At 39.4% G+C, this 17,780-nt stretch overlaps 1 protein-coding gene across 1 annotated transcript in view; it reads left to right on the forward strand.

Annotated features, from left to right (window-relative positions):
• The window catches only part of CFAP61 (cilia and flagella associated protein 61), a 399,631-nt gene that overhangs the window by 236,808 nt on the left and 145,043 nt on the right, over positions 1 to 17,780 (forward strand). The window contains exon 19 of the mRNA XM_045295176.1: positions 11,890 to 11,988. Coding sequence (XP_045151111.1) covers positions 11,890 to 11,988 — 99 coding nt within the window. The remainder of the gene's footprint in view (positions 1 to 11,889; positions 11,989 to 17,780) is intronic.

Consider the following 17,780-nt stretch of genomic DNA (forward strand, 5'->3'; position numbering starts at 1 on the left):
CCCAGGGCTGCACTGGGGTAGGTCCACGTGGCTTCTCCTTGGGGATGTCTGGCAGGAAGTCAGCCTTGCCAGCTGGGAGGGAACTGGCTAAGGCAGCTGCACCCTGGTGCGACCATCACAAATCAAGAGACCCGAGAACTAGAAAGGTGAGGCTCACTGAGCCATTTATCCCTCTGCCCTTCAATTAACCCCACATGTGTTTATTGGCCAGGTTGACACAATAAAGTAACTATTTCAGGGTGTATGGGTTAGGTTGGATAATTTCTAGCAAACTACCTAGTACTCAATACTTAAGACTGATACCTCCCACTAACTAAAGCTGCATATCTAGATCCCTAGACTTGACTTTCAAATGAGGGAAATGATTGGGGAGATTCTTCCCATTTCAAAAGCTCTTCTCTTCCCTATGGATCAGGAGCAAACCAGAGTCCTTTACTGCCATTATCTACTGTTAGCTTCTTGGGACTTTCCCTAGGAGTTTGGTTAAAATGACTGCCATCTCTGTTCTAACCATCAGGAAGAGTCATCAAGCAGTAGAACATTATGTGATTTTTCTGTTTTGCAAAATTGTATAACTCTCAAGAAACCTGGAGCTGGGGGACTGTTCACCACTTTTCACTGTCTACTCAAATTTAGGGATAATCTAGCCATTTTATGGGTAGCAGGTCTCAATGTTCATTTGGCCACATCAAGGTTTGTTGTCTTACAAACACTAAGTAATTGTTTCTTAGGCCTTTTCCTGGAATTTGGATTCTTGGCTGTGGTAGTTATATAATCTATATAATCTTTTGTCAATTTGAGAGGATTAAGAGTGAATGGTGTGAAGTTTGGCCTGTCAATTAGGTTGCAGTTTGATGACCTCCTTTGGAGACATGAAGGCGATAACAGCTCACTGGAGGTGGGATACATGCAGCATTCCTACGAGACATTCTGGTTGACAAGCCACATGGAGACAGGCTGATAGCAGCCAGAGCTTCAGAGCTAAAGGAACCATGTGGAGACCCTGCCAGCACTGAGATGCCTCTACTGCCACTGGATCCACAAGACTTTGCATCCACTGGCCTGTGATCTTCCTGCACTTGGCGTCATTGCATGTGTTTTGTAAGTCTGAAGAGGAATTTATAGATTGGTATTGGACATATGGGCTAATATCGGACTTATGGACTTGATCTGGACTGGGCTGGGATGTTTTCTCAATATTCAATTGCTCCTGTATATTATGAAGCTCTTTCTTATACATATATGAGTGTCTATGCATTTGTTTCTCTAGTCTACCCAGACTAACACCTTGGCAAACCTTAATTTTGACATGCTTGGGGATCTTTATTCTACTACATTTATCATCTAGTCTTACAAGGCTCTGGATGCAATCCCTATACCAAGACCTGGAGTTCTGCTGCACTTTTTAGAACCACCAAGAATTCATTTTCTTTTTAAAATGATAAGGATTTCACTCTTTACTCAGGTCTCTCAAGTATTCAATGGGATCATAACACTTTATGCATAGAAGCTTACATGAAATTCTACCTCTACTCTTGGGCACCCAAAGAATCTCTTATAGCCCTACAGTAGTGATTCTCAAAGGGCCATCTGAGGACTACTAGCATTAGCATCACATGAGAACTTGCTAGAAGTAAAAATTCTCAGGCCCTCAACCCAAACCAAATGCATCAGGATTTCTGAAGGTGGGCTCCAACAATCTATGTTTTAACAAATCCCCTCTTGGTCCCCAGGCCAGCAGGCCAATGCCATCTTGGCCTTGCCATTCATACTTCTCATATGCAGCCTATCTCCTGAGAAAGCAAAAGCCATCTTCCCTATGCCCCCCAGCCCCTGTATCCGCAACTCTCAGTCTCTCAGTCACTTTCTTCTATGCAGAAAGAGGGTTAAGGCTGGAGCACACACCATAAGATTTGTTTATCCCCAAGTAAACAAGTGTCAACAGGACACTGAGTGAATCAGGAGGTACAATATAGCTTTTGATATTGAGGAGAAATAAGGAGGCAAAGTGCATAAAGAACCTGGTGTGGAAGAACATGGGGGCATGGAAGTCCTTCCAGTGGGGAGATTAGATACAGGCACCTGCTTGGCAAGGAGAGACCCGGCAAACTCTGTCCCTGCATCAGTGGCTTCACAGACTGTGCTGAGCCTGCTGCATTCCGAAGATAACTTCTCTCGAAGGGTTATGACCACTATATTACTAGTAATGGAAAGATTTAAACATTGCTTTGGATTTTCCTTTTCATTGACAAAATTTTGGTGGAGAAAAAAATGTTATAAATCACCTTCCTAGACACCAGAACTAATGTTGAGTAAATCCTTCTATAAACAATGGATTGTGAAAGTTTCAGACTCAACAATTCTCTACATCAGAACCACTAGCATTTGCAGGGTGTGTGTGTGTGTGTGTGTGTGTGTGCAAATAGTTTCTTGACCTCCTTTCCAGGAGTTTCAACTCAGTAGGTGGTCGGTCCCAGGAATATGTATTTTTAACAGGCTTCCCAGGTGATTTTTAAAAATGCAGCTGTGTTTAAAGACTGTTTGTATAGACATTTCCTTAAAGTGGGGAGCTTATCTATAAGAAAACCTATTTTCCTTTAAATATTCATTGTGACTAACCTGTTTTTATGGGCTTTTGTTTCAAACCACATTTTCTAATTCTCAACAAACCATACAACTTCTAAGTTACATCATTAACTTTGGGACTTACCAGAAACATCTGTAATCCCTAACAATATAAGCTGAAGTCATTACCCCACATTCACCTGCTGATTTACATGTTCCTTACATAATATTTTGGACCTCCAAAAAAGTTCCCTGCCATTAAGTCAATCCTGACTCCCATGGACCCCTTAAGTCGGAATAGAACTGTCTCTGTGGGTTTCCAAGAAAACAACTCTTTCTAGGAGTAGAAAGCCTCATCTGTCTCCCACTGAGAAATGGGTGGTTTCGAATGGTTGGCCTTGTGGTAGGGCCAACCTAGTGGGCCCTTCATTTGGACCTGGTGGGAAGTGTTTCACAAAGCTCTGTGTTTGGACTATGACTATTAAGCATAAGGCCCAAGAAGAAACCTGGTGTTAATAAATCCTTTCAAACAGCTAGCCGTTTGCCCTAAACGAGAAACCCTTCCTCATCCTCCCTCAACCAAATTCTCTCACTGCTTTTGAATCCCCATAATCTTTCCTTAGTACAATCTTTTGAAATGGATTGATTTTTTTTTTTTGTCTTTTATTTTGGCATCTCTATGTGCAAGGGCTTTCTGGTTCATCTTCTGATCAGTAAAATAAGCCTATCCCCAAAGTATAAATGTATAATATTTCCATTTCACATGTACTGTTTGTGGAGGAAAGTACCTTCATTACTTCCCCTAAATTAGAAAGCAAAACTCAATTTCATTTTAGTTGGTTTTGCCAGAACTCTCAAATTTTAGTTTCATTCTTTCAATTCACATTTCAGTCATTGCACTCGTTTTTGTTTTTTAAGAGTTTATCTTTTGCTTATGTTCAGAGACAGGTAAGTTTTTCATCTGAGATCCTGAGTAGTCAGACTCTCCCTGAAAAGAATAGAGACGTAGGCGCAGGGAGAGAGCTTGACCCTCTTCATATCCACGTGCACGTGAGCGCATTGGTGAGTTAGTGAAAGAATTCTCTCCTTCCATGCAGGGTACACCGCCTGATTCTTAGATCATACACTGTGTATGCAGCCATCACCTATCTATGTCATTGAAAGCGTGCATGTTAAACAGGTTTTAGTGCCATTTCCAGACAAAGATGGACTAGGAAGAGAGGATGGGTGCTTTCCTTTTGAAAATCATGTGATTACAATAGTCTGGTCTACAGTCAATCATGGGAATAGTCAGCTCTTCTCTCGGGAGCTGGCCCAATGGCAGCTGTCAACATGTGGAAGCAAACTGCACACCTTTCTAGATGTACTCTGAACCTCTGACCCCATTCTCCTTGGATCCCTCTCTCTGGCTTCCCTTAAAGCTTGCAGTTTGCCTTTGCCAACAGCTTTGTGGTCATGGGAGAAGCTGCCATGCTATTTTCACTAATAGAATAACATTAAATGAAGGGTTTGGGGGGCAAATAAAAGGGAGATGATGTCAAGAAGTCCAGGAAGAAAAAGAATGTTTAGAAGCAAAAGGCTGTGGTAGCAATTTTGCTATACTGGTTGACGTGATTGACTCCTAATTTAAAAATATTAATAATAAAATTTTTAATTATATCTTGTGATAGAAACAGAAAATTTAGCAGAGTTAAATTATTTTTCAGGGAAGAACTGGTAGATTCTCTTAATCTGTTCTATACTTAAAATAAATGTTGTGTTTTTGTCTTATTTTTATTTTAATAGTGAGAGTTCACACAGCTTGCAACTTTCAACCTCCATCAATAGCATTTCATTATTTTGTGGCATTATGTGGTATCACTGAGACTGATTTAAATATGAATTATTCTTTAACTGGTAAAATATGCAGTGAGGTTAAGTATCTATCCAAGATAGAATGTCATTGGCAAATATGTTAGTCACTGCTTTGAACAATCCAGAAAGCAGAAGTCTGAGAAAATTAAATGAAAACATTTAGAACCATGTGGGATAATTATTTTCTTTCTATAGGATCCATTTGTTCGAGTAAAGACATTAAGGAATGCAGTTAATTAAGTCACGTGCATTGGTTGCCTTTGGCTACCCATCCCCCAAAGACAGCAGTAAAAACATTGAACACGATGCGTGATCATATGGCCAGTTGACAAGTTTCTGATATCCAAAGTGATAAACAACATGAAAAGTTTTATGTTTCTTTTGTCATGAACACATAAATTGGCTATGTGACCCTCCTTATTTGAAGGATAGGATAGTTAGACCTAATTTTGTAGCTATCCTCCGAAAGTGTGGAATGAAATCCAATACCTTTTACTTATTTCCCTGGATACTCTAATCCGTGCCTGCTTTACAAGTATCTCTGAGCTGTTCCTCCCTTTGTAACCACAGCAACGTGAAATCCCCACTGGAATCATTTGCTATGAAAATGCAGGTGTACTTAATATTTCATTGGCTTGCGCATTTAACTTGAACTTTCTCTCTCCTCTCCACAAAGCAGTGACCTTTGATTTGGGAGCAGGAAGCTCACAGTGATGCTGCATTTTGTTTATATCTATCCAATCGCACCCTTTAAACATAGAGTTGTGGTTTTTTCCTGAGATTTTGCTGATCCTGACACTTGTTCTTTTTTTTTTTATCATTTTATTGGGGGCTCGTACAACTCTTAATCACAATCCATACATCCATCCATTGTGTCAAACACATTTGTACACATGTTGCCATCATCATTCCCAAAACATTTTCTTTCTACTTGAGCCCTTGGTATCAGCTCCTCATTTGCCCCCTCCCTCTCCCACTCTCCCTCCCTCACGGACCCTTGATAATTTATAAATGTATAAATAATTTATAAATTATTATTTTTCATGTCTTACACTATCCGATGTCTCCCTTCACCCACTTTTCTGTTGTCTGTCCCCCAGGGAGGGGGTTATATGTAGATCCTTGTGATCGGTTTCGTTCTAATGAATGCTCAAGCACAAGATGTACCTTGTGACCCAGTGTTCTATACCCAGAAACACTTGTAATATTCACAGGTAATCAAATGGAAGGTGGTATGAATGGTTAAGCAATCGACTACTAGTCAAAAGTTTGGTTATTTGAACCCATCCAGTGGCACCTCAGAAGAAAGGCCTGGCACCTGGCTTCCTAAAGGTCTCAGTCTTGAACACCCTATGCAACTGTTCTGTGCACACATGGGGTCACTGTGAGTTGGAATTGCCTGGAGAACAACAACAGAACAACATAGGGCATGCTTGCTAGGACTAATCTGCCCTTGGAACTAAACTTACAGCTCTCTGAGCTGTAAGATGTAAATATGTAAGATAAGGTCATGGTAAATGTGACATCCAGCGAGCTTTGTAACAGGTGAATGGGTGAATGGGAAGGAACAAATCTGGCTGGACTGGAGCATGTACACTGGCCTGGATACGAGCTCTCGACACACAGAATCCAGGACAGATAAACCCCTCAGGAACAGTAATGGAAGTAGTGATGCCACGAGAGTAGGGGGAAGGAGAGGGAGAAGGGGGAACCGATCACAATGATCGATATAGAACCACCACCACCAGCACCACGCCTGGGGAGACTAACAACAGAAACATGAGTGAAGGGAGACAGTGGTCGATGTAAGATATGAAAATAATAATAATTTAAAATTTTTCAAGGGTTCATGAGGAAGAGAAGGGAGGGGAGGGATGAAAAATTGAGGAGATGATACTAAGGGCTCATGTGGAAAGAAAATGTTTTGAAAAGGATGATGGCAATATATGTACAAATGTGCTTGACACAATGGATGTATGGATTGTTATAAGAGATGAAAGAACCCCCAATAAAATGATTAAAACAAACAAAGAGAACGTTAAGTTAGTGTTGCTTCAGATAGCATGCTGTATAACTATGGCTCCTCTGGGCTCCCTGACTCCAGATCTCGCTGTTTCCTCTCATCCTGTGCCTTTAGAGGACTGGTGATAGCATCTTGTCCCTAGATAACCCCTTACTGTTATCTACTGCTTAGCACACATCTTTGTAAATGGTGCCTTTCTACCCTTCGTGTTCTGCCTGTACCCTAAGTACTCTTCCCCCCCCCTCACTTGGCTTTCCTGAGTCACCATGAATGGCCACCTTCAGCATCCATTTGGCACTTTTTCCTTGATGACCGAATGCTGAGCAGTGTGCCTCATGGCACAGCATTTTCTAGTCTGTCTTGATGCTGTGTGTGGCAAGGTAAGCAGAATCTCGTATGAGACTTATGGAAACAGTCCTTAATAGGTAGCCCTTTCTTTTAAAAAATTTTTTTAACAAATCATTTTACGGGGGGGCTCTTACAGCTCTTATAACAATCCATACAGCAATTGTATCTAGCACATTTGTCCATATGTTGCCATCACCATTTTCCTTTAAAAATATATATATATTGAGGGCTTGTACAGCTCTTATCACAATCCATATATCCGTCCATTTTGTCAAGCACATTTGTGCATATGTTGCCATGATCATTTTCTTCTCAAAACATTTTCTTTCCACTTGAGCCCTTGGTACCAGTTCTTCATTTTTCTCTCCCTCCTCCACCCTCCTGACCCTTTGATAAATTATAAATTATTATTATTTAATATCTTATGCCATCTGCTGTCTCTGGTCACCCTCAGTGGAGGTGGGGGTGGGGAGGTTATACATTTATCATTGTGATCGGTTCCCCCTTTCTCCTCCTTTTCACCCCACTTTCCCCTTCCCCTCATGGTATCCTACACCCATTATTGTTCTTGAGGGGTTTATCTGTCCTGGATTCTGTGTGTCAGGAACTCTTATCTGTACCAGTGTACATGCTTTGGTCTAGCCAATTTGTAAGGTAGAACTGGGGTCATGATAGTGTGTGTGTGTGTGTGTGTGTGTGTGTGTGTGTGTGTGTGCAGGGGGATTAAAAAACTATAGGAATGTTGTGTGTTTCATTGATTCTATACCGCACCCTGGCTGGCTCATCCCTTCCAAACAAACAATCATTGATGTGAACAAGGGGGATCAGAGTGGAGGCCTAAAGCCCATCTATAGAAAATTGGACATCTCCTCACAGAAGGCAGCCCTTTCTATCCTTGTCTCTTTCCTCCGCCTCCAGTGGAGTCATAAAGAAGAATCGATGTTGCACATGGTCCCTGTTGACTCCACAGGCCCACCATACCAGCAATAGACTGGTTTACATTTAGTTTTCTGAAGTATAGATGTAGGCAAAATTAGAAAAAAGAAAGGACTTTGACGAGAAGGCAGGGAGAACGGAGAGATACCTCTCTTCCAAATCAAGGGGGTGAGGGTGACAGTAAGAAATAAATGGCACTCTGTGGCTAGATCTGGAGGTGGCGAAAGGCAACAAGGTATGCTGGCTTCATAAACCCCCAAACCAAAGTCATTGCCCTACTCATAGTGACGCTAAAGGATGTAGAACTGTCCGCTGGGGTCCAAGGCGGTACATCTTTATGGGTGCAGACCACCTCATCTTTCTCCTTTGGTTTCGCTGAGGATTACCAACAGCCGACCTTGCAGTCCACAGCCCAGCACAGAACCCACTCCACCACCAAGGCTCCTGGTTGGCCTGGTGACTCATTTCTACTTTCTCTAGGCTTGCTGTGAGTCAGAACAGATTCAGCTGCATTTAACAACTCTGGTTGGGGTCAGGGGGAGGGGGGCGTAGGGGGTTCACTTGAAAATGAGGAAAGGGGATTGTAGGGGGATAATAAGGGTGAAAATGGAGAACTTGATGATTAAAGTAAATGACTAGAACAGTAAAAGTACTAGAACAGCCACAATCAGGAATGCCACAGGAACAAAAAAGGACTGAAAAGCTGGCCCCTTTAACTATATAAATGTGGAAAATGTTGCCCCTGCCATTCCAACCTCTCTACCTTACCATTACAGACTACATACTGATTTAAAAAATTACTTTTAAAGACGTTTCCTTTGCACAATAGCCCAATTCTGGATAATGCAATGTGGTATATTACTAATTTATAAGCTATTTGATCCGTGTTAATATGTACTTCAAATGCAGTACTACAAAGGTTGTTTTTGTAGTAAAAAGGTATGCTGGGTTTTATTAAGACCTTCTATTCACAGAAGTGTCAAAAGTACCCTTATATGACTATGTGGCATTAGTACAACAGAACACACACTTCAATCACATAGGGTCCAGAGCCAAGAAAAAAACCCAACTCTATGTGTAGCTATAAGCCTATATTATTATTATTATAAAAACAGAAACACAAACACATTATTACTGGGAGGCCTATTTCAATTCATAGCAACCCTAAGAACAGAGTCAACCTGTCCTTTAGGATTTCCTAAGCTGTGGCACAGTGATTGAGCACTTGGCTCCTGAGAGGTCAGTGATTTGAATCCACCCACTGCTCTGCAGGAGAAAAATGTGGCAGTCTGAATTCATACAAATGCACCGCCGCTGAAACCTTACTGTTAGTTCTACTCTATCCTACAGGGTGGCTATGAACTGGAACCAACTCAACAATTAGGGAAGCAAATTGCTACATCTTTCTCCGGTGAAGCAGCTGGTGAGTTTGAACTGCTGGCCTTTGAGTTACCAGGAGAGTACTTAAGCTCAATGTCACCAGGGTTCCTATTATTATTATTAAATTATAACAAATCAAAAGCCTCATCACTATCTGCAGACCTGCAGCCATAAGTTAAAAACAACAACAAAACAACCCTCACTGCTAGCAAGTTGGCACAGTGACCCTATAGGACAGAATAGAAATGCCCCATGTTGGTTTTTGAGACTGTAAATATTTATGAGTAGAAAATCTCATCATTCTCCTGGCAGCTATAAGTATCCAGGGTTAATTGTGACCTTTATATTATTTGAATATTTAAATTTTTTTGGTATCAATTAGGTCTATCCTTTTTTTTGAGATTAATTTGTATTTTCTGTGAACAATTTTCTTTATTTAAAAAAAACTTTTATTGGGGGCTCTTATATCTCTTATCACAATCCATACATTCATCCAGTATGTCAAGCATATTTGCACATAGGCTGCCATCATCATTTTCAAAGCATTCTCTTTTCACTTGAACCCCTGATATCAGCTCCCCATTTCTTCCCCCTTCCTCCTCTGCCCACCCTCCTTCACAAACCCTTGATAAGTTATAGATTATTATTATCATATCTTACATTGTCCTCCATCACCCTGTACCCCCTTTTCCATTGTTCGTCCCCCTGAGAGGGGGTTATAGGTTGGTCCTTGTGATTGATTTCCCCTTTCTCCCTCCACCCTCCCCTAATCTTCTTGATAGGGCTATCCTTAAATGACACACATCTTTAGAACTTAGAAGAAAACTTTTCATAATATTTGCTCTTTTAAAATATCAGGTACTGTTGAATTTATTGCATGGTCAATCTGTGCCATCATCCAGTCTTCTGCTTTTAGTGGTACTTAACATCTTGTTAGCAAATTTATAGCATTTTGATATTTGCAAAATTTCCAACCTACTCATGGGAAAGGAAGGCAAGTCTTTTCCTTTAATGTAGGAAAGGCTTTCTTTCTTTCTTTCTTTCTTTCTTTCCATTTGGTTGGTTTAAGGGGAGGCCCAAACAGAGCATTTCAGAAAAAAATCACTCCTGTCAACCTGGACTCTATGAAAAGACTCAGATACTTTGTTGACTCTAAACCGGAGGGCTATTTGAGGTTGAGATATTTGAAATATTAAAGGGAAAACATAGAGTGAGTTTTAAGCTTCTACGATTTCTGTGGAAAGCTCCATTCATAGTCTTTGGTATGCAATACAGAGTCACTTACAACCATGGTTAAAAGGGGCAAGGGGGTGAGTTGGAGAGTTCCACTTGGAATTGAAACACATGGCTTTCATGCTTGGGCCTGCTGCTTATGACGTTGAACAAATTGCCATTCTCAGTCTTGATTTTTTTTTATGCATGAAACAAAGATCATAAAAACCTGGCCCTGCCCCAATATAAATTTTCTTGAAAATTAAGCTCTATGATTATGCCTGTAAAAGTGCCTTGGCTCTTTGAATGTCTGACACAAATGCTAGGCAGTGTAGCTCTTACAGGCAATCCTCTAGAAATCTCTCTTAGGTGATGCTTTGATAGGCTGATTTGAATAATTATGTGTCTGAAAGTAGTAAAGCTAATGTTGATTGGTGGGAATTAGACAGTCTGGGTTTCTCTCAACAACTTGAAGCTTACAGGATAGTATAGGCAATGCTTAGATGAAAAGATGTTTCTATACATGTGGTCTTAGGCAAGTCACATTACCTCAGTTTCCACATAATAAAATCAGGATAATAATAATGCTTGTGGGGACTAAGGGAGATTATAACATGCAAAGTGGCAGATTATAAGTCATCAGCAAATTTCTGTTGTGGTGGGGAGGATGGCAAGTAGTTTCTTGACCTGCACAGCCTGTTTGTGTGCAGCTCTTACCTCCTCCCAAGTCTTGAGAGTATGTGCTCACAGCATGTAAGCGGGCCAGTGTTGTTCAAGGATCAACAGTAGATTGAAATTCAAAGTTTTCATTGTTGTTGTTGAATCTGTTCCAACTCATAGTGAGTCTATATACAGCAGACTGAAACATTGCTCTGTTCTGCACCATTGTCACAATTGTTCTTATGCTTGAGCCCTTGTTGCGGCCACTGTGTCAATCCATGTAATGACAATCTTCTTTTTCTGCTACCCCTCTACCCTGCCTAGTATGACAGTGGTGGACACTGTGCCAGGACTAGTCTCTCCTGATTACATGTCCAAAGCATGTGAGACAAAGTCTTGCCATCTTACTTATAAGAAATATTATGGCTGTACTTCATCCAACACAGATTTGTTTGTTCTTTTGGCAGTTCTTTCAGTATTGTTAGTGAATTGTGTTGGGCTGCTAACCCTAAGGTCAGCGGTTCATGTCCATCATCTGCTTCATGGGAGAAAGGTGAGGCTTTCTGTTCCTGTAAATTTTCCATTAGATTATACTAAATTTATTTCCCTCCAAATTTGGGGAGTTTTATTTTACTTTAAGAAAAATTTAAAAATTAAACTGTGTCTATCATTATACAGTATGTAGCTTCTGGAAATATCAGCATTTACCAGTTGCAGTGAAATCTTCTTTCTCTCATTTAAGTGGCTGGTCATATTTAACGTTTTGTGGGGGGAAAAAGTTTCTAGTTCAAAGAAAAATTCAACAGTTTTATAGAACATGAAATGAAATTAAGTGAATTACAATAAACTTCCACTGACTAGTGCTTAATCTCTTTTTACTTTGTGTTTTTCCCCTTTTTCATTCTTCTTAGTCCACACCTGAAGTTTAATAATCTCACCCTGATTTCAACCCATGGACTTCCTGGAAAGAACCTTCTGGCCACTCACCAAAGAAGATTTTTAGCAAGCGAGTATGAATCCTGTTTGCTTTTTCATTCTGAGGCCGAAATGTCCTAGTTTGTGTGAAGTTGTTTTTAAGCTAAATATGAGGGGGCTTTAAAATATTCATGGAAAAGGAATGAAAAGACAATTTAATATTGGAAAAAGGAAAGACAGTGAGCTTTGCTGCTAGTTCAGGATCTTTGTAAAGGATTAGCTTTTGTTTCTTTGATTGTAAAATGTGTGTGATAAGCCATTCTTGCTGAGCGTTTTGTTGTTGCCATGACAGTTAGTTCTGGCCACCAGAAAAAAAATGGTGCCCTAGCCAGCTGTACCACAGAAACCCTCTACAACAAAAACGGGAGAAAATCAAGATGGAGGAAAAACCTGGATCTGAATCTCGGGGAAGAAGAGGAAAGCTAGTGAACCAAATTCCTGTTTGCTTCCTATTTACAAAGTAAATGCAACCAAGGCATTCCTGGGGCTAAGAGCCCAGGCAGGGGAAGGGCAGCATCACAGCACACCTTGAGACTCCTATAGTGGGGGCTGGGCCATCCAGACTAGGCTTGGACTTTCTTTTTTCTTTGTTTTCCAAACAGAAAATCCACGGCAAAGGTGACACCCTAGGAAGTAGCACTTGGGTGTGGGCACTCACCTCCACTTTCTGCTAACTATGGCAGAAGGGAACATCTATAGGCTACTAGAATCAAGTGCAGTTTAAAAACAAAACAGCAGCGTTTGAGGATTGGGGCTTAAAAAAAAACAACCCACCACAGCAGAGCAATACTGGACAGGCAGGGCCCACATATTGTGTGCTCTGAGGCTGCAGTGTCTGCTGAAAAGACCCAGGCTAGGCCAATGGAGGTTGGCAATACCCTGAGGTTACCAGGGCTGGCTTGGGAATATTTTTCTTTCTGTCTTTCTTTTTCTATTCTTCTTTTGTCTCTACCTTTTGTTTTCAGTTCATGCCTTCAGCCTGGAGCCATTCTTTCCTCTCTTTCTCTCTCACTCTGTTTGTTTTGTGTCATTCCTGTCTTGCTCCACCTGATGGAGACAACTAGTCCCATGTGACCCAACTACCCTTGCATTGCCAACAGTTGAATCTAGGCTACAAGGTCCTCCACCCACTCCAGTACCAACTGATCAACAACCAAACATAAATGTAAAAGCACCACAGTGTTTCAGAGACAGATAATTGCAGTTCGTATGCGGAAAAAAGGCAGGATGGCACAGAGAAGTGATCAATGTACAGAGCCAAAGACTTCTCTGAAGATTCTAAGGCATTGAAACAACTGGAAATGGAAATCTGAAGAATAATTTTTAGGTATGTTCAACAGATGGGAAAAAAGATCACAATAGTGATGGGGGAAAGGGAAACAACTATAGAAGAATTCAGGAAAACTGTATAAGAGAATCTGACTAAATAAATGAAACATTGAAAAGCATACAAAAACACCAAATAGAAATCTAGATGACACATACTAAGATAATAGAAATAAATAATATATTGAGAAGGAATAAATTAGAATTAAACAATGAAAAGCTAAATTAGTGAACTTGATGAAAATTCTCCGAATACCAAACTATGAGAAGAATCATCTGTAAAAATATCAAGAAGAAATCTGAGAAGAGCCTTAGAATTATGTGATACACTATACAGAGGAATGACATACACATGATAAAATTTTCAGAACAGGAAGAAACAAACCAACCACAGAGAACATTGTCCAGTGACTGTTAGAAGAAAACTTCCCTCCATCATGCCAAAGAAGACATAATAATTAAGAATCTTTTTTTTGTATAAGGGAGAGTTTTATATAGAGGGTAAGTGCACATGAAGAAAACATCCCAACCCAGTGCTGCCCAAGCCCACAAGCCCAATATTAACGCATATGCCTGACACCAATCCACAAAGTCCTCCTCCATCTTACAAAGCACATGCAATGATGTCGACTGCAGGAGGAAAGCTGAGTCAGTGAATGTGTAAGCATCTCAGCACTGGCAGGGGTCTCCACATGGTTGCTCCAGTACCCAGGGCTGCATCAGGGTAGGTCCATGCAGCTTTTCCTTGGGAGTGTTTTGCAGGAAATGAGCCTTGCCAGCTGAAGCAGGGAACTGGCTAAGGAATTAAGAATCTTATATAGCCCTTCTCAGGGTAGACCCAAAAGGACAATCACCACAGCATATCATAAATAAGCTTTCCAAAATTAAAAATAAGGAAAGAATGCTGAGAGCAGATCAGAAAAAGTTTACCTACAAAAGAGAAACAATAAACAATAAGCTAAGATAAAAAATATCAGGAGAAATCATGTAGGAAAGAAGGCAATAGATAAATTGCCAACCAAGAATTTTATGTCCAGCAAAATTTCCCACAAAATATGAGGAGACATGAAGTAATTTCTAAATAGAGGGAAATTAAAGGCATATATAAAAGCAAGACCAGTTTTACAAACAAAATTTTAAAAAACTAAGAAAAATTCTTCAGATTTAATCAACGACAGTAGACATCAATCTGAGATCAACACACAAGACAGCACCATTCCATAGTTAATCAAATCATATTAATAAAGAAAGTAAAGTAAATTAGTGAGAAGAAAATAGGGAACCTGAGATATCAATCTGACATGAAGAAAATTAAGAAGCAAAAAGAGGTAAGCAGTTAAAACAAAACATTTAAATGGAGAGGAAGTAGATTTCAAGAGAGACTAGATTGTGTTAAAGTTGGAAATATATTAATAAATATCAATGTAATCTCAAAGAAAATGGCTAGAGTTTATCAAGATAAAAGTGAAAAAAATCTTGAAGACCAAGTAACAAAGAACAAAGAAAACAACACCACACACACACACACACCAGAACAGAACAAAATTGCAGCAATAAATGCATACCAATCAATAATAACACTAAAGAGACAGAGAGTAGAAGAATTATACAAAAACAGACTCATTGATATGCTGCTTACAAGAAACACACGTTAGATACAAAGACAAAAGCAGACTAAAAAACCAAAGGATAGAAAAATATATCAAGTTAATGGAAATTTTTAAAAAGTAGGAGTGGTATCTTAAGCTCCAATAAAATAGATTCCAAAGCCAAATCCACCATGAGCCACAAAGAAGAGCATTACATAATAGTTAAAGGAACAATTGAACAAGACGACAGGCATAATAAATATTTATGTACCCAAAGAGAGACCATCACAATACAGTATTCAAACCTCTATAAATGTAAAAAGAAACATAGACAGCACTACAATAATAGGACTTTATCACACCACTCTCCAGGAAGGTCAGAACAACTTCAAAGAAACTCAACATAGACACAGAACAACACAATTAATCAACTTGACCTCTGAGGCATATAAAGAACTGTATGTCCCACAACAAAACCGTGTATATTCTTCCAAAGATCACATGGAACATTCCCCAGAGTAGACCATTGGTTAGGTCACAACGTAAGCCTTAATACTTATTAAAACATTGAAAAAATGCAAAACATCTTCTCAGATCACAATACTATAAAATTAGAAATAGGCAATAGGAATATAAAGGATGGAAATCAAATAGATGATATTGAATAGCACCCTGCTTATAAAACACTGGGTAATTGAAGATATAAAAAATAAAATAAGGGACAAGGGGCATCTTGAAACAAGTAAGAATGAAAATACAACATAACAAAACATATGGGACTGAGCTAAAGCAAAATTTATAGCAATAAATGCAAAAATCAAAATATAAGAGCCATAATAAACATCTTAGAACAACATCTCCAACAAATAACAGAACAAGAACAGGCAAGTAAACTCACAGCCACCGGAAAAAAAGAAATAATAAATATTAAAGCTGACGGAAATAAATTCCAAACAGAAAAAAACCCCATAGAATTGACTAGACAAAAATTGATTTTTGAAAGACTTAAAGTTGACAAATTAGTGGCAAATCTAAAAAAGGTAAAGAAAATTAAAATAACATAACTAATGTAATGGGTGACATCACAACAGAGCCAAATGAAAGAAAAAAGATAATCACACAATATTATGAAATACTGCATTCCCAATAAATTTGAAATCTATAAGAAATTGATATATTTCTTAAAACCTGCCTGAGTTAATGTTTATTGTGCCAACCTGGCCGATAAACACATGTGGAGTTAATTGAAGGGCGGAGGGATAAATGGCTCAGTGAGCCTCGCCTTTCTAGTTCTGAGGTCTCTTGCTTTCTGATGGTCTGACCAGAGTGCCGCTCCCTTAGCCAGTTCCCTCCCAGCTGGCAAGGCTGACTTCCTGCCAGACATCCCCCAGGAGAAGCCGCATGGACCTACCCGGATGCAGCCCTTAGTGCTAGAGCAGCCATGTAAGCACTGAGATGCTTACACTTCACTGACTCGGCTTTCCTCCTGCAGTCAGCATCATTGCGTGTGTTTTGTGAGATGGAGGAGGACTTTGTGGATTGGTGCCGGACATATGGGTTAATGTTGGACTTATGGGCTTGGGCATCACTGGGTTGGGAAGTTTTCTTGATGTGCACTTACCCTTTATCTAAAACTCTCTTATACATATCAGTTTCTGTGGATTTGTTTCTCTAATGTACCCAGACTAACACACTGCCTAAGCTAACAGGGTCAAAAGTAGATATTTTTGAATAGACTCATACCAAAACAAAAAATCCATCAGGTCTTTTTTTAAATTCCAAGCAAAAAAGTTCAGGATGAGATGATTTCACCAAGGAATTCAACAAAACATTCTATAGAGAAAAGTTAACATCACGTCTACACAAACTATTCCAAACATAGAAAAGGATGGCGAACTCCCACATTTCTTTCATGAAGGAAGCATAACTTTGCTACCAGAATATAAAATTACAGACCAATATCCCTTAAGAACATAAATGCAACTTTTTCAACAAAATCCTAGCTAATAGAATCCAACAAATTTTTTAAAAATTATGATCCAGTGGGATCCATGCCAGGTATGCAATGAAGATTAGCATTAGAAAAACAGTCAATGTAATCCACCATATATAAATAAGAGAAAAAAGATATATGATCATATCAATTGGTGCAAAGGGGCATTTGACCAAATCCACACCAATTTCTGACTTAAAAAAAAAAATCACTCTTTCGAGTTAGTTCCAAGTCATGGTGACCCTGTAGGACAGAGTAGAAATGCCCCTGTGGGTTTTCAAGATTGTAACACTTTATGGGAATAGAAAGCCTTATTTTTCTCCATCAGAGAAGCTAATGATTTCAAACTTCGGACTTTGTGATTAGCATGAAATTCCTTAACATAATGTATACACGAAATCACTCAATGGAGAGGAATTTGAAGCATTCTTCTTGTAAATGAGAAATAGACAAGGATGCCCTTTATCACTACTCCTATTTAATTTTGTACTGGAAATCTTACCCAGAGCTATTAGCCTACAAAAATAAATCAAAGGAATTTAATTTGGCAAACAACAAGCAAAACTCTATTTGCAGATCTGACTCTAAACATACAAAATTCCCAAGACTTGACAAGATCATTGGTAGAATGAATGGAAAGATTTGGCAATATCGAAGGGTACAAGATCAACAGAAAGCCTTGGGGTTCCTGTATACAAAGAGAGCTCTGAAAAAGAAATAAAGAAGACAGACCTATTATAACAGCATTTATGTACGTCACATTCATTGTCAAAAAGGGCATTCCAAAATCAATCATGAAGCACAATGAAATCCAATAATATAACTGTTAGTCAAATTTATGCACCCATCACAAAAGCTGGTGATGAAGAAATTAAGGAAATCTACCAATCACCTCTGCTGGAAATTGATGAAACTTGCA

Source organism: Echinops telfairi, unplaced genomic scaffold, assembly GCF_000313985.2.
Source record: "Echinops telfairi isolate 266 unplaced genomic scaffold, ASM31398v2 ScPeMD7_5592;HRSCAF=6446, whole genome shotgun sequence".
In the NCBI taxonomy this organism is placed as follows: Eukaryota; Metazoa; Chordata; class Mammalia; order Afrosoricida; family Tenrecidae; genus Echinops; species Echinops telfairi.